At 54.1% G+C, this 24,507-nt stretch overlaps 1 protein-coding gene across 1 annotated transcript in view; it reads right to left on the minus strand.

Moving 5' to 3' along the window:
• Positions 1-14,819, minus strand: part of DCTN1 (dynactin subunit 1) — a 42,042-nt gene extending 27,223 nt beyond the window's left edge. The window contains exons 1-4 of the mRNA XM_054391653.1: positions 14,583-14,819; positions 12,231-12,309; positions 10,037-10,068; positions 8,257-8,277 (exon numbers count right to left, since the gene is read on the minus strand). Of these exons, the coding sequence (XP_054247628.1) occupies positions 8,257-8,277; positions 10,037-10,068; positions 12,231-12,309; positions 14,583-14,810 (360 nt within the window). The 5' untranslated portion in view covers positions 14,811-14,819. The remainder of the gene's footprint in view (positions 1-8,256; positions 8,278-10,036; positions 10,069-12,230; positions 12,310-14,582) is intronic.
• Positions 14,820-24,507: the final 9,688 nt, after the last annotated feature.

Here is a 24,507-nt window from a genome sequence, read left to right on the forward strand (position 1 = left end):
CGGCAGCGGCGGCAGCTCAGCGGGGCTGCGCTGCACCGGGGCCCATGGCAGCCGCCCGAGCCGCGGCCGTTCGTCCTGGCTCCGCCGGTGTCTCCAACCACCGCCCCGGTGGCTCATGACATCACCGCCGGTGGGGCTCTCCTCCCCGCGCCGCGGCTGCTGCACCGAGCCGGCGGTGATGCGATGCGATGAGATGCGATGGCTCCTCTCAGGCGAGGGCTCCCCGGTAGCTTAGCAACAACCCCGGCTCGGTCACCTCGCCGAAGGGGCCAGCCAGCTCCGTCCCTCCGCCCAGCATCCGCGGCGTGCCCCGCAGCCCTTCTCCCGCCCGCCCCGTGTCACCGACGCGCCGACGCCGCCACGCCGGCCCCAGCGACGGCTGCGACCTCCCCAGCAAATCCCCTGAGCCCGGGCAGATGGACGGAGCTAAGCCCAGACAGACGGACAGATGTCTGCGCAGAACTGTATCCATCTTGCAGCCGTTTGCCGCCCAGCCTGGCTCCCACCCTCGCAGGCACTCGGCTTGGTCCCTGCCGCCGAGGGGAGTTGGTTTCGAAGAGCTCAACGCACCCCAAGGACAGCTGTGAAACCCCCATCGCAGGACTGGCCCCGGAAAAGCCCTGCCCTATGTCCCTCAATCATTCCAGGTCAGGCTGGCTGGGGCTGTGCACAGCCTGCTCTAGTTGAAGATGTCTGTGCTCACTGCGGGGGGGGGGGGGGGGGGCTCGGACTAGATGATCTCTAAAGCTCCCTTCCAGCCCAAACCATTCCATAATTCTATGCTGCTAGAAAGAAGCCCACACTGCCGAGCACCAGCAGCCAGCACAGCATCTGGAAGGTCAGCTGGGCTGTGTCCAAGCCCAAACCTCCAACTGCTGCTCAGCATCCTTGTCCCCAGACCAACACCCCATCAGAACTGCCACGTGGGGTCTAAACCAAAGCATCCAGGAACACCTCGAGCAAGATCTCACCACAAGCTCAATGCCACGATGTCAGCACAACACTGCAGATCCCAAGCCTTCAGATTCTGATTTCTTCTGCAGACACACACCTTTGTTCTGTGTATCACACTCTCGGGGTGTCAGTGTGGATCTTCTTGTCCAGCATTGCCAACTCCCACCTCAATTACACTATTTTCTGATATTCCACACTAGGGTAGCAGGAGGGAGCAGAGCTGAGGCTGACCCAGGCCACTGTCCTTCTTAAACAGTACATGAATGGAATCATGGAATCATTTTGGTTGGAAAAGACCAACCAGGTGACCTCTAAACCACAGCCCTCAGCACCACAGCTACACAGCTTTGAAACCCCTCCCCGAACGGGGACTCCATCATTGCCCTGGGCAGCCTGGTCCAGGGTTTGACAACCCTTTTGGGGAAGAAATTGTTTCTCATATGCAACCTAAACCTCCCTAGGTGCAACTTGTGGCCATTTCCTCTTGGCCCCATCACACTGCTGCACAAATTTCACACCAGTTCACAAAAAGCCCATCCTAGCAGTTGAGTATCACCTATTGCTCCAAAATACCCCATCAGTACTGCTCTGAACTGTGGTGAAGAGCAACCAGCAGCACCACAGACCCTGCACAGAGCCAAATCACACACAGAGCCCCCAAGCCTCCCTTTCATTATTGGTCTTGATCCAAAAGCCCTTGGGGTAAGTGGAAAGCACTTACAGCACCAAGTTCAGGTTACAGGCTCCAATCAATCGCCTCCAAAGCACATCAAGGCCTGGATTTAATTACACATTAAAGCTCACTAGTGCTGGCTGGACCTCCCCAACCTCCCAGCAGAGCCACAAAGCCAGATGTGGTCTTGTTCAGTTCATTTCCAGCGTCATTTTGTTCATCTCCACTGCAGGAAATGCTGTCTGAGGCCTCAAAGGACAATAAATGGTGCAAGACTGCAGCAAACATGGGGCAGAAACACTGCTCGTGGTGATGGCCCACTCCACATCCACACCAGTGACAACCAGCAGCTCCCATGCTGGTGGGGGGTTAGTCAGTCAGGGTCTAGTTCCTCTAAGACTCTCCAGGTCTTGGGTTTTGGTTTGGTCTGAACCAGTGAAGTTCTCCTAGAGCCTGGTAGGATGAGGAACATAGAACAAGAGCTTCCTGCAGGATAAAAGGTTATGGAGCTGGATTAAATCATGGAGCAGACATGGACATCCCACAGAAAGAGAAAGGTAATTTCTGTAGGTAGCAAGCTCCAGCAGCTGACATTGATCACTGTTGTCTTCAATGGGGCATCCACTGGATCTACAACCCAGCATCACACCCTACAGACTTACTGGCCCCAGGACCTGAGCTGCCCAACTCTTCTGTAACCCCTGTGGCCTGTTGTACCCATGGTGACTCCTCTACCCAGGACTTCATACAATTATTGATCTCCAGGCTGGAAGGGACCTAAAAGATCATGTGGTCCAACCTTTCCTGGTCAAAACCCAGGCTAGACAAGGTGGCCCAGACCCTGTCCAGATGAATCTTAACAGTGTCCCATGCTGAGGACTCCACCACTGCTCTGGGGACATTATTCCAAGATCTGATTGTTGTTACTGTGAACAATTTTCCTCTTGTGTTCAATCACAATCTCCCCAGGAGTCACTTGTCCCCATCACCCCTTGTCTACTCCATGGGTCTCCTTGTAAAAAGGGACACTCCAGCTTTAAACACTGCAACAAGGTGAGAAGGTCTCCTCTCTGGTCTGTCCACAGCTTTTTTGTCCAGCAGGGACCAAAACTGAACCCAGTATTCCAGAGGTGTCCTGAGCAGAGTGGGACAATGACTCTACCTCTGCTGCTGATGCCTCTGGTGATGTACCCAGCATCCTGTTGTCTCTCTGTGCTGCAGCAGCAGCACATTGGTCACTCACACTGAGCTGCTTGTCCACCCCCAGGGCCCTTTCCACAGAGCTGCTCCCCCACCAAGTAGATCTCAGCCTGTGCTGCACTCTTGGATAGCCTTTTCCCACGTGCAAGACCTCGCACTTGTCCTTGTTGAACTTCATCAGGTTCTTGCTAGCCCACTCTTCCAGCCCCTCCAGGTATTCCTGAAGGTGGCTTGCCTTTCCAAAGTGTCCCCTTGCCCATCCAGTTCAGTGTCACCAGTAAACTTCATCAGGCTATGCTTGATCCTCTCCATCCAGATCACTTGGGAAGACGTTGAGCAGCGTTCGGCCCAATGCTGATCTCTGAGGGACAGCCACCAATTTATCTCCCCAAAGCACAGGTGAGCTTCTGCCAGCCTCCAGGTAGTTATGATTGGCTCTGTTCCAGAAGTGTCAGGAATTCTGGGGTGTCTGGCCAGCCTGGAAGCATTCTCAGCATTCCCCCTCCAGCAGCACCCTCTGGGTCACAGAGAGGACCACAGATCAAAGGCTGTGCTGTGCTCTTGGTATGTAGGATCTCCTGGGCATGCTGAAGAAGCAGAGTCAGGTCAGTACCCTCCAACCTCTCCTGCTGCAGAAGATGGTGGTTAAGGCCCTGCCACTCACTACAGATCCTGGTGACAGCAAACCTCCCTGTGTTGAGGCCTTTCACCTCACCAGTGCTGTGTCAGACTTGGGGAAACCACAAGACAGTGATGGTCATTCGGTGAAGAGGTCTCTGCTTTCTCCACCAGAGCAGGGGCAAATGCCCCTTCTCCTGCTTTAGCTGCACAGCAAAGGTGTGCAAGCTCTACAAAACACAGCAGGGTGCACAAAGCACCCAAGAGCAGGATTCCAGGTGTGTCACAGAGGCGACTTCATACAACACATGGGGCTGCCTCCACCTCTGAGAATTCCTAAAGTGCAAACAAAAAAAAAAAATCCAAAACGAAAGCATTTTAAACAGCTACAGAAGATAAACACTGAGGGAAGCAGGAGATAAACACTGAGGGCAGCAGAAGTCATGTCCAGCTCTGGTGACACTTACCCTGCACGAGAGGCTGGAAAAAAAAAAAGGATTGTCCTCAAGAAAATGCCTCTGGTCCCGCAGGAGCTTATCCAAACAAGGCAGATGAGGGTCTAATGAACTGAGAGATTGCCAAATACCCAGATCAAGAGCCAAGAGGAAGAGTTTAGGCAGTTTCTCAGAGCTGAAGCACTAAGGTGACCCAGCAGACTTCAGAAGTTAAGCAGATGAAGCAGTTCAGGAGTTCAGAAACTGCAGCACTTTGCTGCAGACAGCTCCAGGCAGCTCAGACCTGCCCCATGACTGCACAGAACCCCTGAATCCCAGCATGGAGGGGGTCAGAGGGACCTCTGGAGATCATCTAGTCTGCTAAAGAAGGGTCACCTACAGCAGGTTACCCAAGATCAAGTCCAGGCAGGTTTGGAATCTCTCCAGAGAAGAAGACTCTACAACCCCTCTGGGCAGCCTGCTCCAGGGCTCCAGCACCCCCTCAGCAAACAAATTTCTCCTTGTGGAACCTCCTGGATTCCAGTTTGTCCCTGTTGTCCTGTCACCACTGAGAAGAGTCTGGCCCCATCCTCTACCTCCCCACCCTTTAGCTTTTGCTGAGGATTGATCAGATCTCCTTTAGACTGCTCTTCTCCAGGTTAGACAGCCCCAGGGCTCTCATCCCACCCCTTCTCTCAGTGCACCTCTCAGAAGCACAAGGACAAATGCTGCTTAGGGACAGGAAACCCCAGTGTGGGACGCTTGAGAGCTGTCCTCGGGGACCCGCCAGTGCCACGTAAGAACTTGCTGATCTGGGAGCCACACCAAGCACCAAGGGGCTCTCAGCACAGGGCAGATGAGCAGCTTGCCGAGTGTCAGCGCAGCCCGCGCTGCGGCCGTGCTTACCGCTGGTTCATTTGCCTGCTGCCACCACCTTGGGGCGCCAGAAGCTGCTCAGCTCCGCAGCTTCCCCGCTCCACCCTGCGGGGAACAGCACAAGAACCCCCGTGCTGCTGCCAGTTCCACCCCCCCGAGGCAGGGAGAACGGCCACAACAGCTTGTGAGTGGCCAAGAGGGACACCAGCCATGCACCCAGAGCAATCTGGGGGACATCTTCAGCTGTAAGACACGGTTTATGAGCTAATCGGATCACTCCTTCCTTTACAGGATTGACAGAGCTTGGGTTGGCCTCTCTGCTCCAAAAAGAAACCATCTGGAAGCAGATTGCCCCCTGCCCTCAGCACCTGGCTGAAGAGCCCATCTGCTACTGCATGGAGCTGGCTGCCACAGGACCCAGCTCATGACTGGCACAGCCAACAACCAGGACAGAGCAGGGACTGCTGGAGCACCCCTGGCACCCTGCACAGAGACAGAGCAAGGCTGTCCTCCTGGTGGGACAAGAGGAAATGGCCTCAAGTTGTGCCAGGCCAGGTTTAGGTTGGACATGAGGAACAACTTCTTCCCTGAAAGGTTGTAAAGGTCTGGCCCAGGCTGCCCCAGGCAGTGGTGGAGCCCCCATCCCTGGAGGGGTTCAGAGCCATGTAGGTGTGATGCTGAGGGACATGGTTTAGTGGTGGCCTGGCACTACCAGGTTAGTGGACTCGATGATCTTCAAGGTCTTTTCCAACCTCAACACATCCATGATTCTAAAGCACATGATACCTGCATGAAGAACGAGGACACCCCTCACCATGTCACAGCTGAGAACCTCCAGCTTGGGGCTGCCCCAGAGGTGACCCAATCATTCTCTGAAGCCCCACAGCCACCCTGACAATGGCATGGTGCACATAACCAACAGCAAAGGCTGGAAGAGCCATGACCTCCATGCTAAGAGGTCCTACCCCACTGCTCCCAGTGAGCTGAGAGAGGCAAAGGCAAGGCAAGCTGAGAGGGGCAAGAGCTGGGAGGCTGAGGCCCATCTGGCACACAGAAGGCTCTCAATACGATTCCAGTCTATATTTAACATGCAAAGAGCCACTTTAAGCTCCTGAGCTGGGGTTTATCTGCTAATCATGTCAGGTACTTTGTGATCACACCAACAGGGCTGCAAGCTTCAGGTGCTTGTGCAAGGGCAGGAGCTGCCAGGGGGGGTGCAGAGCTGCCAAGTTTATTAAAAGCCAAAGCAGTTCACATGTGAGGTGACATCAGCACAACCACAGCACTGGCCTGTCCCTCTGAGAAAGAGCTGTGATGTCCCCATCTGGCCAGGAGGGGTTCTCTGGGCAGCTATTGTCATACAACCAGCAGCAGCAGCTAGAGCTGGGAGCAGATGGCAGCACAGATGGAACCTGCCATCAGCCCAACTGCCTGCAGACCACAGCGACAGGGAACCAAAGACACACAACAGCCAAACTCAGCAGTTCTTCCCTTCCCACCAAGGGAACGACAGACAGTGGGGGCAGGACAGAGCTGCACTGGCTGGGAGCTCACAGCAGCGAGAGGTGGGGCAGACATGCAGGCAAAGCCTCGGATGAGAGGGCTCAGGAGAAGGGACATCCAGGAACAGCCATTCTAAGCCACCCATCTACAGTGCCTCAGAGCTTCTCCTTGCACTTCTGCATTGCTCCTCACCTGTGGACTTCCCAGGGGTGAATGCTGCTGTTTGGATCATCCCTTCACCCAAGGGTCACAATGAAAAGATCCATCCAAGACACCACCAAGGACCCAGCAGGTACTGTATTGCTTTCTCTCTTTTCCTTGTTCCAGGTCTCAAGTGGTCAGTTTTGCTCCTCTCTTGGCAAGATTCCCATGGTAGAAAAATATTCATAGAACAATGGAATTGTTTTGATTGGAAAAGATCTTTAAGGTCATCAAGTCTAACCCTTAATCCAGCACTGCCAGGTCACCACCAAACCAAGTCCCTCAGCACCACATCTCCATGCCTTTAAAACCCCTCCAGGGATGGGGTCTCCACCACTGCCCTGGACAGCCTGGTCCAGGCCTTGACAACCCTTTTGGGGAAGTAATTGTTCCTCATGTCCAACCTAAACCTCCCCTGTGTGCAACCTGAGGCCATTTCCTCTTGTCCTGTCACTTGTTCCTTGGGAGAAGAGACCAATCCCCACCTGGCTCCAACCTCCTTCCAGGGAGCTGTAGAGAGCCAGAAGGTCTCCCCTCAGCCTACTTTTCTCCAGGCTGAACAACCCCAGGTCCCCAGAGGCTACGGACATGGTGATTCTTTGCCAAGACCTTTTGAGTTCCTCTTGGTAAGGAGGATACAAAAGATGTTTGGCTTTGGCCAAGTGTTACAATTGAACTGGTTGTGGTCTGACAAAGTGTGAATCAAGGGAAAGAGAAGGTGGCCAGCAGGGAAAACTGAGCTGAGCTGTGACAGTCAGGTGGTAGAAGCAGCAAAACCTGGGCTGGCTCCTCTGTGCCCACAACTTACAGAGGAGAACTCCACATGGACGTGTCAGGAGCGATGCTGGGCACAGCTCACAGGTATAGAACAAAATCCCAGACTGGTTTAGGCTGGAAGGGACCTTTAAAGGTCATCTACTCCAACCCCCTGCAGTCAGCAGAGACATCTGCAACTAGAGCAGGTTGCTCAGAGCCCCAAACAATCTGACCTGGAATGGTTCCAGCCATGGGGCATCTTACCACCCCTCTGGGCAACCTCAGCCAGGGTCTCACCACCCTCAGTGTAAATCCAGTCTGAATCTCTCTCTTTTAGTTTCAAACCATCACCCCTTACCCTATTACAGCAGGCCCTGCTAAAAGTCTGTCCTCAGCTTTTTACAGGCCCCTTAAGCTCTGAAAGGCCACCAGAAGGTCTCCCTTCTCTTCTCCAGGCTGGACAACCCCAGCTCTCTCAGCCTGGCCTCACAGCAGAGAGCCTCCAGCCCTCCGATCATTGCTGTGGCCTCCTCCAGCTCCACACCAACAAGTCCCTGTCTGTGCTGAGGACTCCAGAGCTGGACCCAGCACTGCAGGTGGAATCTCAACAGAGCAGAGGGACAGAATCCCCTCCCTCCACCTGCTGCTCATGCTGCTGGGGATCAGCCCAGGATACAGCTGGCTTCCCAGTGACCAGCTTGAAAACACCGCTGTGGTTAACAGGAACAGCAGAAAACCTCCAAGCTGGGCACAAAGCTGGGCTGCTGGCCTCCCTACCTCCCTTGAGCTCCAATCCCACAGTGCAGCCTCTTCTGACTAAGCTGTGGTCTGCCTGGGGAGCCCTGGCTTGGGCTGCACTGAGCCGAGAGCAAGCCAGGATGGGCGAAAGGGAGCACATGCAACGAGCAAACATGCAACGGCGTGATGGAGGAGAGCAGCAATGGGTGACAATGAACTGAAATGCACTGGGATGCACTGGAGGGCCCATCATGCAGCCAAGAGACTTGGCAAGCCATGGATTAATTGTTATAAAAGCACCACCTTCTTGGGTTTCGCTCCACGCTGCATGAAGAGGGAACAAAAGAGCACAGAGTTAGAGCTCCCAGCGGGGCGACAGCGGTGAGCAGCCAGCTGCTCCCTGCTCCCACACAGCCAGACTCAGAACCTGCTGCTCAGGGGGACAACAGGGCTCAGCTTGGGCTGCAAAGGTACCATCAGAAAGGGAATGCATTCAGATGAACTTAAACAGCTGCTGAAGAGAGGAAAGCAGAACCCAGAGTTTGTTTCAAACCCTCTCTGTTAGGAGCTTTACTGCAGTGTGTTTGATTCACCTTCCTCTGCTCCAGCACAGGATCTTTCTAGGTGCCAGGACACAGGCAAGGAAGTTAAAGTGAGTTGAATGGTGGCCACCAGCACTTGGAAAGAAGAGTTACCAACGTGCTTCGGGGTCTCTGAGAAGGAGAGATCCCAGCCCAGCTCTCACAAACACTGCTCCCCTCAGGCCAGGCACTGCCAAGGGAAGAAGGAGCTGTATCCGACTGCTTCGTCTCCCACGTGCTTTGTGGGTGCACTTCTATGCCCCTCAGGTCACACAGGCTGCTCACAGCTCACCACTAACACAGCATTTTTGCTTTTAAAATGCAACTCTTGATGACACCAAGGCAAAGCCCTGCACTGGCTGCTGCCCTGAGGATGAGTTCTCATGGAAGCTTACATCCCTGCTGATAAGAAATCACATTTCACCCACAGCATGCTTGGAAACCTCCTCCAGTCTGGGCTGGAATACTGAGCAAGTGGCTCAAAGCACTTTTCCAGCACCTCATGTCCATGTCTCTGCAGCAGCTCCTGGGAGGAGCAGTGGAATCCTGGAAAGTAAACTTCACCTGCATGTCACACAAGGGGCAGAAGCAAAACCCCTGTGTGCCCATCATGGTGGCATCACTCAGCCTCAGGAGCTGGGCACACCCCCAGCACTGTCTGGAAAGTGGCAGGGTGTTCATGTTGAGCTCCGGTGTTTTCCATAAGGATAAACCAGCCTGGGTGTCCCGGAGCATGGCAGCACATCAGGCAGCAGCATCCCCAGCCCAGAGCAGCAGCAAGCTCCATCCACCAACACCTTCTGCTTCCATCAGCAGCCAAAACTAAACACATTCAGCATTAAAAACCAACCAAGTGATGCTTTTGGACAGGAGGTCTGCTAGATACTTAATCTAGGGGTTCACACTTGTGACTCAGAAGTGAGGAAATGCCAAATTCGAGCTTGCACCCACAGGAAACAGAGCATTTCTCTGTCAGCCACACACAGGAGCCAGAGAAAGCTCCCAAGGAACGTGGAATATTCTTCCTGCAGGATCTAAGGGTTGTCAGTGAAGGGAAAGCAGCCCAGAGCTGTGCTGGGGGTGGATGCTGCAATATTCACTGAACTGAGGTAAAATCTGTGACAGAGGAAGCTGCCCTGGGGGTTATTCCTCACTAACTTACTGATTTCTGGTCATCACTTAAAAATTACTTTTCATACAGCCCTCCTTCCATGGCTGCCAGGAAAATCTGCTTCACCAGGAGCATTTTCATTGCAGCCTTGAAATGAAAGGGGGTAAGAAAGAGACAGGCTGGCAAAACCCTGTCCTTTCTGTGTGTTTGGAGGAAGGGGGATCTGGAGGAGGGTAGGGGATGTGCACAGGGTTGAAAAATGGAGCTTCTAGAAGTGATAAAAATGAATGAGAAGGCACAGAACAGCATGGGTACGTCTGCCTCTTCCACTACCTGCACCCCAAAACGGGAATGTGTTTTGGAGCCTGAGGAATTCCAGCCCAGCACTCACCAGTTTGCTGGCTTTGGAAGCATCCAGGGAATCTGCAAAGCAAAACAGAAACAGCAGGGTGAGCCTGGGGAGGGTGTGACCTGCATACAGAGTGTCTGCAGCCCGGAGAAAGGAGCCCCTGAGGCATTCTGAGGGCAGCAGGGAGCAGGGTGAAGCAGGAGGCAGGGTGGCACAATGGGGTGTGGGCTGAGGGAACAGGGACTCCCTTACTGTGCCTGCTGGCAGAGCCTGAGGAAGCCAAACACTCAGACACGTGTGTCAGAACTAGGTCAGGCTCTGCTGCTTCTCCTGAGCTGAGTTACTGCAATTCAGGGAACCTGAATCACCATCAGAGCATTCAGTGGGAAGTGCACAGCAGCCTGAAGGTCCATATGACCAGAGCTGGATTCCAAAAGGGAATCTAAGGTGAGCAGCAACAGAAAAACAGCTCCAGAGACCCTTCAGGCAGCACAACAAACAGCTTCATCCCACTCTGTACGTGGAATCTGAACTAGCACAAGGTACATGTACAGAAGACCACACAGAAACATTCCCAAACCAGCCAGCCACAGCTCTGCTCTCCATCTCAGCCCAGGGAACTTCCCAACATTGGGAATCCATAGCCCTGACCACGGTGAGGCCACTGCTGGAGTACTGGATCCAAGTCTGGGCTCCTCTGTTCAAAAGAGACAGGGAACTACTGGAGGGAGTCCAGAAGAAGCTACAAAGCTGCTGAGTGGCCTGGAGCAGCTCTGTGAGGAACAAAGGCTGAGAGCCCTGGGGCTGAGAGCCTGGAGAGGAGCAGCCCCAGAGGGGATCTGAGCAATGCTCAGCTAAGGGGTGGAGGGCAAGGGAATAGGGCCAGACTCTTTTCAGTGGTGCCCAGTGACAGGGCAAGGGGCAGTGGGCACAAACTGGAACCCAGGAGGTTCCATTTGGACACGAGGAGGAAGTTCTTTGGTGTGAGGGTGCTGGAGCCCTGGAGCAGGCTGCACAGAGAGGTTGTGGAGTCTCCTTCTCTGGAGAGTTTCCAAACCCTCCTGGACATTATGATCCTGAGCAATTTGGTCTAGTTGAAGATGTCCCTGCTCCCTGCAGGGTGGTTGGATCAGATGGCTTTTGAAGGTCTCTTCCAACCCAAACCAGTCTGCAGCTCTGTGATTCCCAGCTGTGGCACTGACCACCCCAACAGCAAATGCTGCACAAGTGTCTCAGGAATAAGAAACAGGAGCCACCTTCCCTGCACACCCCTCACCCCTCTCCCAGCCTGGCAGAGGAAGGTGCTGGATGCACAGGGGAGCAATCCCTGCACCACCCAGCACAGTCAGACTGCAGCAGCTGGCGCTGCTGTTCCCATGGAAACCCCTGGCAGGCAGCCACAGCCCAGCACCCACAGCCCTGCCCCTGAGCAGCAGCAGAGCCAGCACCAGGCCTGGCTGCCTGGGCTCACTGTAACACCCCAAAGGTGCTGGTCTCCTCAGAACCTGTCCAGTGTCCACCTGCTGCTGTCCTGCTGCCCCTCCAACTCAGCTCCTTTGCCGACCAGTTCAACCAAAACCAACTGCCCCTGGAATCCTGGGGTCAATGTGGGCTCCTCACTCCAAGAAGGACATTGAGGTGCTGGAGCATGTCCAGAGAAGGACAACAAAGCTGGGTAAGGGTCTGGAGAACAGGGCTGGTGAGGAGCAGCTGAGGGAACTGGGCTTGTTCAGCCTGGAGGCTGTGGGGAGACCTTCTGGCTCTCTACAACTTCCCTGAAATGAGGCTTAAGCCAGGTGGGGGTTGGTCTCTTCTCCCAAGGAACAAGTGACAGGATGAGAGGAATCTGCCTCAAGTTGTGCCTGGGGAGGTTTAGGTTGGACATGAGGAACAACTACTTGCCCAGAAGGGTTGTCAAGGCCTGGCCCAGGCTGCCCTGGACAGTGGTGGAATTCCCATCCCTGAAGGGGTTTTAAAGACATGGAGATGTGGTGCTGAGGGACATGGTCTGACAGTGCTGGGTGAAGGGTTGGACTTAATAATCTTAAAGGTGAGCCCTGGCACACCTGACCTGGGGATGGAGTCTGGCACACCCAACCCAGGAGCAGGGCCTTGGGATAGCCACTGTGCCCCCTCCAGACCTGCACCCACCTCCCCAGGGTGGGAACCCCCTGCTCAGCATCAGGACCTCATCTGGTCAGACCACAGCCCAGGGGGTAACCCAGACTGGCCATACCTCGTTTGGGGACTTTCAAGGCAGCTGATTCTGGTGTTTCTGGGGATGTTGTATCAGCTCCATCTTCAAAGACTTGGATCTGGAAAAAGCAAAGCCACTATTATTACACAAACCCCAGACCAAAGCATGACCAGCAAACAGGCCCCTGCTGGGCCAGAGTCACACAGAGCTGACTGCAGTTCTTTGGCACAGGTCAAGCTCAGCTACCCAACCACCCTCCTTCCACAGGCTTCACATTGTTTATTCCCACAGGGAATAAAAAAAAAAAAAAGATCAAAACTCAGGATCTGGCAGCCCCAATGCTCCCTAACAGCTCCACAGTCACTCTGCAGAGCTACTAGCTCAGGAACCCTGCTCTGGCAGCAGGTTCAGTTACTGACAGCAGAGAGAAGCTTTGGGGTTTGTGTTCCCTTAGCAAAAGCTGACTTAAAACTCTCTTTTCATATGAAAAACTAAAAAATACTCTTCCATGAAACCCAGCAGCTGCAGTGACTCAGAATGCAGCAGAGCAGGGTTTGGTTGGGGCTGTTTCATTTGCCCAGCTCACCAGAGCAGCCCAGGGGGCACAGGCAGGAACTCCTCCAGGTTTGAGCCATCTGAAGCTATCTAAGGATTGAAGGTTTAAGATTTTTTCTCTCTGTTAACTATTTTTGGACATATTTTTTTGCTTGATAAATACAGAAAACAAGGTGGGAAAAGGGTTAGATCACTTCTGAGAACCATCCTTTCACCTCAGAAGATCAACACCACCCAAGCTGCTGCAGACAAGTATTGGTCCTCTCCATTCCGTCTCAATCTCAAGCCTGCAAGTTGAGTTTAAAAATGACAAGAATCTAAAGCTGTCAAGGGCAGTTTCTGGTTTGGGTGGTCTTGGAATTCCCCACCAGGTATGACTTGGGTGGCCACAGAAGACTTGCTGGAAGATGGCACAAGGCAGTGGCAGAAGCCAGAGCAGGATTTGCTTTGGGTTAGAGTGGGAAAGTGCAGCAACACACAAAGTGCTGCTGTGGGACAATTTCTTCCCCAAAAGGGTTGTCAAGGCCTGGCCCAGGCTGCCCAGGGCAGTGGTGAAGTCCCCATCCTTGGAGGGATCTCAAAGCCATGGAGATGTGGTGCTGAGGCCATGGTTTAGTGTTGCTCTGGCAGTGCTGGGTTTAGGTGGAACCTAAACCAGTCATTTGGTACCAAAAGGAAGGAGAGAGAAGCTGAATGCCCCTCACTGTGAGATTGTGCTCAGAGCAGTGACCTGTGGGGCCCAAGAGCAGCATCACCATGCTGTGCTGGTGCTGTGACACTGACACAGGGGAAATTAAACCAGGAGAGGTTTGTTTGTACAGAAATGAGCCACTTGTTCCTATCAACAGCACACACACAGGGAAAAGCTCAACAACCTAACCCAGGTGACAGGTTTTGTACACCTGAAGGTAAACATTAGTTAATTCAATTACACTTCCCTGCCTTCCTCCAGCTAAACACCCAGATACTGTTCCCAAACTCCACCTGCTGCAGATGATCCACTCAATGACTCTGCAAGGCAGCAGGAAGACTTTACTCTTCCTTTTAGAGGCAAAATAAAACTACCCTGCCCTCTCTGTGGCATTCACTCAGCTTTTTTAGACCCAATTATTCCACACTAACCCCAGGAGCTGGGCTCACCCAGGCACTCAGTTAAGGGCACACAGAAGTCACAGCATCACAGGATGTTAGGGGTTGGCAGGGAGCTCTGGAGATCTGAGAGTCCAACCCCACTGCCAGAGCAGGACCATAGACTCCAGTGCAGGCTGCATAGGATTGCATCCAGATGGAGCTGGAAAGTCTCCAGAGAAAGAGACTCCACAACCTCTCTGGGCAGCCTGTTCCAGTGGTCTGTGACCCTTACAGTCAAGAAGTTCCTCCTCATGTTGAGGTGGAGCTTCCTGTCACCTGTCAGCCTGGGACAGGGCCCAGCCTCAGCAGCCTCCAGTTGATCATAGGATCACAGGATGTCAGGGGTTGGAAGAGACCTCAGGAGATGCTCAAGTCCAACCCCCCTGCCAGAGCAGGACCATAGAATCCAGCACAGGAACACATCCAGATGGGTCTTGCAAGCCTCCAGAAGAGACTCCACAACCTCACTGGGGAGCCTGTTCCAGTGCTCTGTGACCCTCACAGTGAAGAAGTTCCTCCTCATGTTGAGGTGAACCCTCCTGTGTTGAGGTTCCTCTCTGTGCTTGGAGCTGCTCTGCTTCTGGCACAGGCAAAATGAGATCCCAGGACCACTGCTGAGTCTGGCAGCAAAGGAAACTCCTTGTGCCTGCCCCAGGCTGTGCTGAGAGGTGATGCCAGCAGGCCAGGGGGGGTGGCAGGGGGTACCTGGGACTGGCGCACGAAGATGCCGTGGTTCTCCTCGCAGGTGAAGTACTTCTTGCCCTGCACGGTGCCATCGTTCTTGCCCTTGGCTTCGTCCAGGATGACCCCGACCCACTTGCCCGTGGCAAACAGGGTGGCACCCACGTAAGCCACGGTGCCGCGGTGCCCCTTCCCGATCACCTCAACCCTGGAGCCCACCTTGAGGGGCTTGCTGCCGGCTTCCACACTCATCCTGGGGCCGGTGCTGGACGCCTGCGGCAGAGAGGAGAGACACAGAGGGTTAAACACAGACAGACACATTCACAGCTTGGACAGTCAGGTCTCATCCCCCTCCAACGCCCCTCTGGGGCCACCCACAGCCCAGGGGTCGATCTCCATCCACTTCCACCATCCCTTTCTGCTCAGGAGCCAGCAAAAGTGATTCCTTCCACTGCCAACAGGAACCACAACCAACAGCAAAACCACCATCAGCTGCTTGTCTCCAGTGTTGGGGGGACACAAAACTACCATCAACTATTTCTCTTCAGTGTTTGAGAAACACAAACCCACCACCAACTGCTTCTCTTCAGATCCTCAAGTCTGACCCTTAACCCAGCACTGCCAGGTCACCACCAAACCATGGCCCTCAGCACCACATCTACACAGCTTTGAAACCCCTTCAGGGATGGGGACTCCCCCACTGCCCTGGGCAGCCTGGACCAGGCCTTGACTAACCTTCCATGGAAGAAATTGTTCCTCATGTCCAAACTAAACCTGCCCTGGTGCAACTTGAGGCCATTCCCTCTTGTCCAGTCACTTAATTCCTCAGGAGAAGAGACCAACCCCCACGAGTGGATTTGGAAGGGACCTTTAAAGACCATCCAGCCCACCCCCTGCAGTGAGCAGGGACTATCACAAGGTGTTTGAGGCATCCTCATCACAAACAGCAATCCACATCTAAATTCCAGCATGCATCACTGCATTAGGTCGTGGACCTGGTGCTGAGGGCCATGGTTTAGTGGTGACCTGGCAGTGCTGGGTTCATGGTGGGACTGCTTACAAATGAACCCTACCCCAACAGCCCCTCCCCAAATGGCCTTCAAAAGGACACTGCTTTTGGACACAGCTAAGGCCGGGGAAGTGTGGCTGCCTTACTCAGGTCAAGTCCCACAGCCCTGCAGTGCTGTCCTCACAAGGGTCTCACACAGGGCACGTTTGGCACTGACATCACCCCGTTTGTCCCTTGTGCTGTTCATTGGGTATGAAATATCTCAGTTTGATGGCTGCTGGGCTCTGTCTCAGTGAAAGAATGAACTCTTTATCCAGAGGGGAACAGAAAGTGGCTTTCAAGGCCATGCTGTGGCAGAATGCAGCTGAGGAAGAGCAGCGGAGGCTGATGGACATGGAGACAAGCCCCAGCAGCAGCCAGACACTAAGGGAGGTTTCAGTGGCTACAGCCCACGTGGAGAACTGGGGAGTTCAGAAAGCTGTTGGCTGGCACACGCAGAGACCTGGATCACTGCTGCAGGAACCAGCACCACCACTGCAACCACCACTGCAACCACCACTGCAACCACCACCACCACTGCAAACACCACCAGCAGACAAACCGCAGGGTCAAACCACCACTGCCAGGTCACTAAACCATGGCCCTCAGCACCACATCTACACAGCTTTGAAAGCCCTCCAGGGACGGGAACTCCACTACTGCCCTGAGCCAGGCCTTGACAACCCTTTTGAAGAAGAAATTTCTCCTCATGTCCAATGGAAACCTTCCTTGGTACAACTGGAGGCTGTTTCCTCTCGTTCTATTGTTCGTTCCTTAGGAGAAGAAACTGACCCCCACCTAGCTCCAACCTCATTTCTGGGAGTTGTAGAGCATGAGAAGGTGTCCCCTCAGCTTCTTTTTCTTGACCATGGGACATTTCTTGGGTAACTTCTGTTGATGCTCCCAGGCATGCTCCTGCAGCAGCGCTGCTGGGACAGGAGCACGCTCAGCAAAGCAGAGCAGAAGCAAAACACCGGTGCCAGGAGGAACACACAGAGAACAACCTCATCACCAAGGAGGCAGCCAGGGCAGGGACCAGCAGAAAAAAAGGTCAGGGAGATATTTCAAGAGGAGCAGAGCATGAAGCAGCCTCTCAGCTGTAGTGAGTGGGACAAGACAGAGAGTCCCAGGATTGTTTTGGTTGGAGAAGAACTTCAAGATCAAGTCCAACGCAGGCTTGCATCTGGTCGGACCAGATGACCTTTGAGGTCCCTCCCACTCCAGGTGTGATGCAATGAGTCTATGATTTTGGTTTTGGTTTTCCATGGCATCAGTCTGGAGAGTGGCAGCAGACAAACTGGCCTCAAAAACCAACTTTTTCACTGTTCCTGCTGCAGCAGCAGCACGTTTGCTGCTGTGGGCTGCAACGTGGGTGTCCGGGGAATGCTCTCTGCAGGGCACTCACCTGGTGGCTGAGGGACAACTCTGTCTTCCTTGCTTCCCTTCCAAAGTGCAATGAGAGTAAAAGCAAACATCAGCAGTAACCAAACCCCCTGGATTTTTAAACAGAGGGCTTCAGGATCCAACATGGCTCCACACTGCAGATCTTTTGACCACAAAGCCAACTCAGGAGGCTTCCCCATGTCCTTCTCTGCAGCTGCTCACCCACTCTCCACTGCAGGCTGCCAGCCTCTTGCAGTGATTTTTCCAGCACTGTCTCTCAAGTGGGTTTTGATGTGGCTATGGACAGAGGCCTACCAAGGAAGGGGCAGCCAGCAGAGCTGCAGTTGAGGAGCCTCATAGGCCAGTCTGGGGCAGCCACTGGTGGAGCTGCAGCAGTGGAGGGTACTGCTAGCCTCCCAGCACCACTCTCTTTCTCACCAGCAGTAACAGGAATTCTCCAGGGAAGAAAATCTGGGACTTCACATGGAAAAAGAATTTCCTGATATTTTTAAACCACAAAAGCTCTTTGGGGCCCATTTCACAAATTCTGACACAGAGATGCAGTCCAACCATTACAGAGCTCACTGTCCCAGCTCCTGTCCCAATAAATCCCAACCGGATGATCCCGGATGAAGGATTTTCTCCATCGTGCTGCCCACTCCTGTACTCTCCCTGCTAGCTGAGCATCTGGCCCAGGAACAACAGAACTTCCCCCAGAGCTGCTGGTCAATAAAAGTACAGAATTCAGTCTTTGGTGACCCTTCCCACCTCTAACACTTGCACAGTCCAGGAGAGAAGATAAAACCTGAAGATACATAGGTTGAGAGACATCTCAAAACAGTTTTGTCTTTGCCTCATGACTCCCCTCAGCCTCTACAAACCAGGGTTGGTCTTAGGGTTTATCTGTCACTTAATTAGATGTTCTAATTAACACAGCAGCCAATTAATAACACTTGGGGTAGCATCACCACAAGTGAGTAACAGAAAAGTCATTTCCTCGAGTGGCTGCCATTTCCCTGGCACTGAGTGACAGAAGTTGATGCAATTCAAGCTGGCAAAGGCAGGAGCAGGGAGGTTTGGTGGCAAACACAGAATTCATTTGGTAAATCCAGCCAATCAGGTTCCAGGTTAAAGCCAGGAAGTTCAGCAATTCCACCCTAATCTCATGCTCAGTACCCTCCCTTCCCAAGAGGGGATGGGATTTGTGGTATCAGTGACAAAGCCTTTCAGAAGAAGGTCTTCCAAACACACTCTGCTTACAAAGTCTTACCAAGGACCTTCTGGAGCATCAGCCAGGTGTCCTGCCCCGAGCCCATTCCCCAGCTCCTTCCCCTCCATGGGTCCCCACCACTCACGACATCGAGGGTACAAGGCACACTTCAACAGCCCAGAAGCTCCTCCTGCACTGGCACATGGTGATTTGGGGGCATCCAGAAGACATCTTCTATCCCAGCCCCAAGTGAGCCTGAAGGCCTCCTTCTGCCAGTGCTCAGCCACCAAGGGAGGTGTGAGAGCATCCCCTCTGGTCACACAGACCTCTCCAGCAGGACACAGCAGTGCTGCAGATAGTCAGATTGTGGGCACGGGCACTGAGGTGGTGGCACAGTGATGGATGGAGCAGCAGACATCTGTAGGGAGCTCCCAGAGTCACCAGCCCATGGGAGAAGGGGGACACTCCAGGTGACCACTCACCCTCTGACAAGCTCTGCATGAGGCAGCAGCCCTCGGCAGTTGGGCGCAAGCACTGGTGTGGACAATTTGCAGTCACTGCTCCCATGCAGCAGGGGTCTGAAGGGTGGGCAAGCAGCTACCTCACATGAAATGAGAAATCCACCTGCTCTGCCCCCAGCAGCTGCAGCAGCAGTGACCTGTCCCCCTGCTTGCCCAGACCAACCCCACAGGGGACCCCCAAGAAGGCAGCAGAGATCCAGGAGCTGGAGAAACAGCCAGGAACATCGACCCATCAGAGCAGCCACCACCACCAGTGTCCAGCAGGACAGTCCCTGAGCAGGAGGCTCAGAAGCATCCAGCCTGGCAGGACCCAGGAGCACCTCCCCCCAGGCAGGCCTGACTAACTGAACCTCAAACTGTCACTCACAGCACAGATCAAAAAGTTTCAGGTGAATCTCAAACACAGCAGCCACCTCTGACAAGCTCCCGTGGTACGATTCACTGCCACAGGTTAAAATGCTCTTGGCCTCCGGCTGCGGGAGTAAAGCTGGAATAAGGAAAGGCTTGGAAATAATTCTAGTTTCTGTTAAGTCTGGTTATCACCAAACCCTACAGAAAGCTGGGGATTGCCCTGGGATTAAGAGCAGACCTTGGTGACACAGAAGAGGTGGCTGCCATCATACCCAGCAGATCCAGAGCAGGTCTGCCACTGAGGGACTGGCAGATGGGGCAGGAGGAAGCACCCACCATAGTGCTGGATTCATCCTGCTGAAGCCTGGGGAGTGAGATACCACATGCAGATGGCTTGGGTGTTCCTGAACACAATGACACCACCCACAGCACTGCTGTATGACCACATGGCCCTAAAACTCTTGCATGGTCACCACCACAACAGCCCCAGCACAGTGTTGGTCACTGTGGCACTGGCATCCAAATGCAGCTGGAGTAAAAGGCTAATTGGCCTCTTCACAGCTGCCACCCTGCCCCACCAAAGCTCACGGAATCACTTCGTGTTGGTGTGACCATAGAATTGTTTTGGTTGAAAGAGACCTTTAAGATCATCAATTGCAACCTTTTACCCAGCACTGCCAGGGCACCACTGAACCATGGCCCTCAGCACCACATGTGCACATCCCCTCCAGGGATGGGAATTCCACCACTGCCCTGGGCAGCCTGGGCCAGGCCTTGACAACCCTCAAGGGGAAGAAATTGTTCCTCATGTTCATCCTAAACCTCCCCTGGTGCAACTTGAGACTGTTTCCTCTTCTCCTATGACTTGTTCCTTGAAAGAAGACACCAACTTGTACCTGGCTCCCACCACCTTTCAGGGAGCTGCAGAGAGACAGAAGGTCTCCCCTCAGCCTCCTCTTCTCCAGGCTGAACAACCCCAGGTCCCTCAGCTGCTCCTCACAAGACTTCTGCTCCAGACCTTTCACCATCTTCACTGCCCTTCTCTGGACTGGCCAGGCTTCAGCACCTCAATGTCCTGCTTGCAGGGAGGGGCCCAACACCGAACGCAGCGAGCAGGACAGAGCTGCCAAGATTCAGCTGAGATTCCACCTTCTTCCCTCTATTTCCCGCACTGAAAACAGCCACATTCAGGTGACACAGAGCCCAGGAGGCTCCAGCAGCCTTCAAGCCACCACAGACATCCCCTCCAGGCCCAGGGGAGCATCTGCAGCCACATCCCCACATGGAAACACACTTTGACCCCGCACAGGGTGGGCAAAGCAACTTCCCAGCCATGCACTGTCACCAGCAGCCCCAAGCCTGTCTCTGTTCAGCAGCTGAAGCAAAAAAACCCTTCAGCCAGGAAGCAAACCACTAATACCCCACTGGTGGTGGGCTTGGTGTGGTCACACAACCCCTGTGCCCATGCTGGCCCAGAGCTGGGCCCTGAAGGACTTTGGGACAGCCCCTGTGCTGGATGCAGCCCCAGTGTGATGGAGAGGGTGGCAGGAAGGGGTCTCCAGCCGTGCCTGGAGCCACAAAGTAAAGGAGACAGCGAGGGCAGCACTGCCTGTCCCCAGAGCAGCCAGGGTCTGGACACGATGTCACCGCAGCAGCAAGGAGGAACACGACAAAGAAAAGCAGCTGGGAAGTGAGGCCTGGCGGCGGGGCCGGGTGCCCGGTGCCCGGTGCTCTGCCCGCCGCACCGCCCAGGGTTAGCTGCAATACGGTAAAACCTGGAAATGGTTGGCAGGCACTCGGAAGCTCAGTGTCTCACCCTGCAACCTGGAAAATAAGTACAGGGGAAAAAAAAAAAAAAACAAAACCAAACCCAAAGCCCACGCTGCAGAGAGGAAAAGAAGCCCAAATCTTTGTGCTGAGCAGCCCCCAGCAAGGCTCTGCCACCAGCAGAGCCTGAGCCGAGGCCTCGCCGCGGTCCTGCTGACCGTCCCCAGCAAAGGAAGCCTAACTTCCACCCAAAGGACATGGCTGCTGACAGGATTCAGGCTGTTTGTCCACCCCCCACCCACCCACCAAACACACGCTGTCAGGCATGAGGAGATGAAATTCCAGACAGAGGAAAGCCCAGGAAGCACAATCTCCATTTCAGCACAAACCCAGCTCTGTTTTCCCCTACGCCAGCATCACCACACAGCACCAGATCACCTCCCAGCATCACCAGGAGTTTGCCAGTAAGTTTCCCCCCAGCAGCTTACCCGGCTGTATGTGTGTCTCTTGCTCTGGGCCATGCTGCTGCTGGCTCCTCTCTTTATTTTAAAGGTTTATCCTTTGTAGCTGACGTTCTGCCGTCATGGCCAGCAGGAATTCAGCAGAGCTCGCTCCCCCTCCTGCCTATCAAACCACCCCAGCGTGCCCGGCCAGGCGCTGCCGGGTGGCACAGGAAGGGGGAAAAGCCCTTTCCTGGACGAGGATTCTTTACTGGAGGATACACAGAAATCCAGCCCGGCTGATGGAGCCTACCCTGCGCTAGTGCTGCTCCAGACTTGTCACCGGCACTGCTGGGTCCTAACGCTCCCCGGCTGCCGGTGCAGCCGCAGCACCAGCAGCAATCGGCGTTGGCACAGCCACAGCACTGCCACTGGCACGGCCACCGCTCGCCCACCCAAGTGAAGGAAGGACAAAAGGAAGGACAAAAGGCCCTGGGAAGCATAAAGCCTCCTGTCAGCTGTCCTGCTGGGTGTAGGGGATATCCTGATTTCCTCCCACCTGGAGGCTGACCAAGAAGTCAGTGCCATGGCCAGGCTCAGGGTACCCTCCAGACCCCTCATTAAGCACCAAGTCTTACCCTCACCAGCCATGACTTGCTTCTCCCAGCCCCCCAGCACTGCATCAGTGAATGGCAAAGTTTAAGGAGAAATAACATCACAATCACAGAATTCCCAAACCCCAGCACAGTGGGGTTGGAAGGGACCTCTGAAGATCATCTAGCCCACCCAACTTGCTAAAGCAGGGCACCCACAGCAGGTTACCCAGGATCACAATGCCCAGGTGGGTTTGGAATCTCTCCAGGGAAGGAGACTCCACAACCAGTCTGGGCAGCCTGCTCCAGGGCTCCTGCACCCCCTCAGCAAACAAGTTTCTCCTCGTAGAACCTCCTGGCTGCCAGTTTGTGCCCTTTGCCCCTTGTTCTGTCACTGGGCACCACTGGAAAGAGTCTGGCCCCATCCTCTTGTCCCCCACTCTTTAGCTCTTGCTGAGCATTGCTCAGATCCCCTCTGGGGCTGCTCCTCTCCAGGCTCAGTACCCCCAGGGCTCTCAGCCTTTGCTCCTCACAGAGCTGCTCCAGGCCCCTCAGCAGCTTTGTAGCCTCTGCTGGACTCTCTCCAGTAGGTCTCTGTTTCTCTCTTGAACAGCGAAGCCCAGACCTGGACCTAGTACTCCAGATGTGGCCTCCCTAGGGCAGAGTAGAGGGGGAAGAGAACCTCCCTTGACCTGCTGGTCACACTCTTCTTCATGCACCCCAACAGACCAGGTTCAGCTCCCCAGCTGAGGTGAGCACAGCCACAGCACAGGCAGCTGCAGGCACGGAGCCCAAACAGTTAATGAGGGGCATTTTTTAAATCAATAATTGTTCTTCCCCGGGTTGATCTGAATAGGAGCCTAATTAAAGCCATCAGCCCCTCTTCTCAGAGCTGTCAGCAGCGTTAATTGCTGCCTCTGAAATGGTGAGCATGGCTTTGGCAAGCCACCACGACCAGCCACCTCCTCCACGGCTGGGAGACACCAGCACCCACCAGCAGCTGGGGACTTTCTGCCCTGCCACCACCCCAGCACACCAACACCCGTGGCTGTTCCCAAGACAGGGACTGCACCCTGAATTTCGGCTGTTTGCACCCTGGTTTTGCACCTGATTGCAGTGACCACAACAAAGGTGATGAACTACCTGGAGAGGATGGAGAGAAAACCCAACCTCATCAGGAGGTGTTTAAAAGGGTGAAGAGGAAGTCCTGGACAAAGTCATAGAATTGTTGAGGTTGGAAGAGACCTTTAAGATCATCAAGTCCAACCTTTAACCCAGCACTTCCAGGGCACCACTGAACTGTGTCCCTCAGCACCTCATCTACACAGCTTTGAAACCCCTGCAGGGATGAGGATTCCACCACTGCCCTGGACAGCCTGGGCCAGGCCTTGACAACCCTCAAGGGGAAGAAATTGTTCCTCATGTCCAACCTAAACCTCCCCCAGCACAACTTAAGGCCATTCCCTCTTGTCCTACAGCTTGTTCCTTTGGAAAAGAGACCAACCCCCAGCTGGCTCCAGCCTTATTTCAGGGAACTGTAGAGAGCCAGAAGGTCTCAGCCTCCTTTTCTCCAGGCTGAACACCCCCAGTTCCCTCAGCTGCTCCTCACCAGTCCTGTGCTCTGGTCCCCTCACCAGCTTCATTGCCTTTCTCTGGGTACAGTCCAGCACCAACAGCTGTGGGACAAAAGAAGCCTCAAAATCTACAAACACCTCATGTCACCTTTCCTTTCCCTGTTCCTCTCCAAGGAGTCTGCACACGCTGGGGCTCCCTGCCCAAGCTCACCAAATCAGGTCCCTTCTGCTTCCTCTCTCATTACTCCAAATTTTTTTCCCTTTTACAAAACCCATCAGGTGCTTTATCCACCACCTCCAGCTTTGGAAGTCTTCGGTGACCCACTTCCAGAACCTGGGAGGTTACACTGCAGGAAACATCATTTGGGGGAGAAGCTGGAAGGACAAGCAGGGAAATCCCATTAATAAATCCTCTGGATGCAAAGGAAACTGGGAAACAGCTACAGGATTTCACAGGGGCTTGAGAAGGTGCAGAGAGTGAACAGTGCTGCAGCAGCCTGGGAATGGGTGATGCAGGTCACATCCACTGCTCAAGGGATGGGAATGTAGCCCTGTCCTTCCCACAGATCCTTAGGGATAACAGAACAGATACCAAAACACCAGTAAATGGCAGGAAGGCTTCCTCCCAGCGAGGCCAGCTGCAGCTGGAAGCTCTTTTTCCATTTAAAAACAACATCACAAACGCTGTGTGGCTGACTTCTCCCTCCTGCCCGCCCCTGGAGTTTGCCACCTTAAACCTGAAGCAAACCTTTTCAAACAGAAACACTATTACCCCCCTCAAAGTGTCCCCACAGAGCCCATTCCACCAGTCTGCTCAGCAGCCAGCACCTCATGGCACATGCCAAGTGAACCCAGTGGCAGCACAAACCATCACCAGCATTGAGGAGCTCTCATCAGACTGCCTCATCTCCCCCCCACCAGCCAAAGGAGTAAGACAAAGGAGGACACAGTGAAGGTGTTTCCAGTAAGGACACTGCTGAGGTTCTAATACCCAGCCAGGGAATTGTTATGGTGCCACTGGAAAGCTAAAAACAGTGGTGCAAAAGTAGGAAATGTTTCCAC

This window comes from Indicator indicator, chromosome 23 (assembly GCF_027791375.1).
Source record: "Indicator indicator isolate 239-I01 chromosome 23, UM_Iind_1.1, whole genome shotgun sequence".
In the NCBI taxonomy this organism is placed as follows: Eukaryota; Metazoa; Chordata; class Aves; order Piciformes; family Indicatoridae; genus Indicator; species Indicator indicator.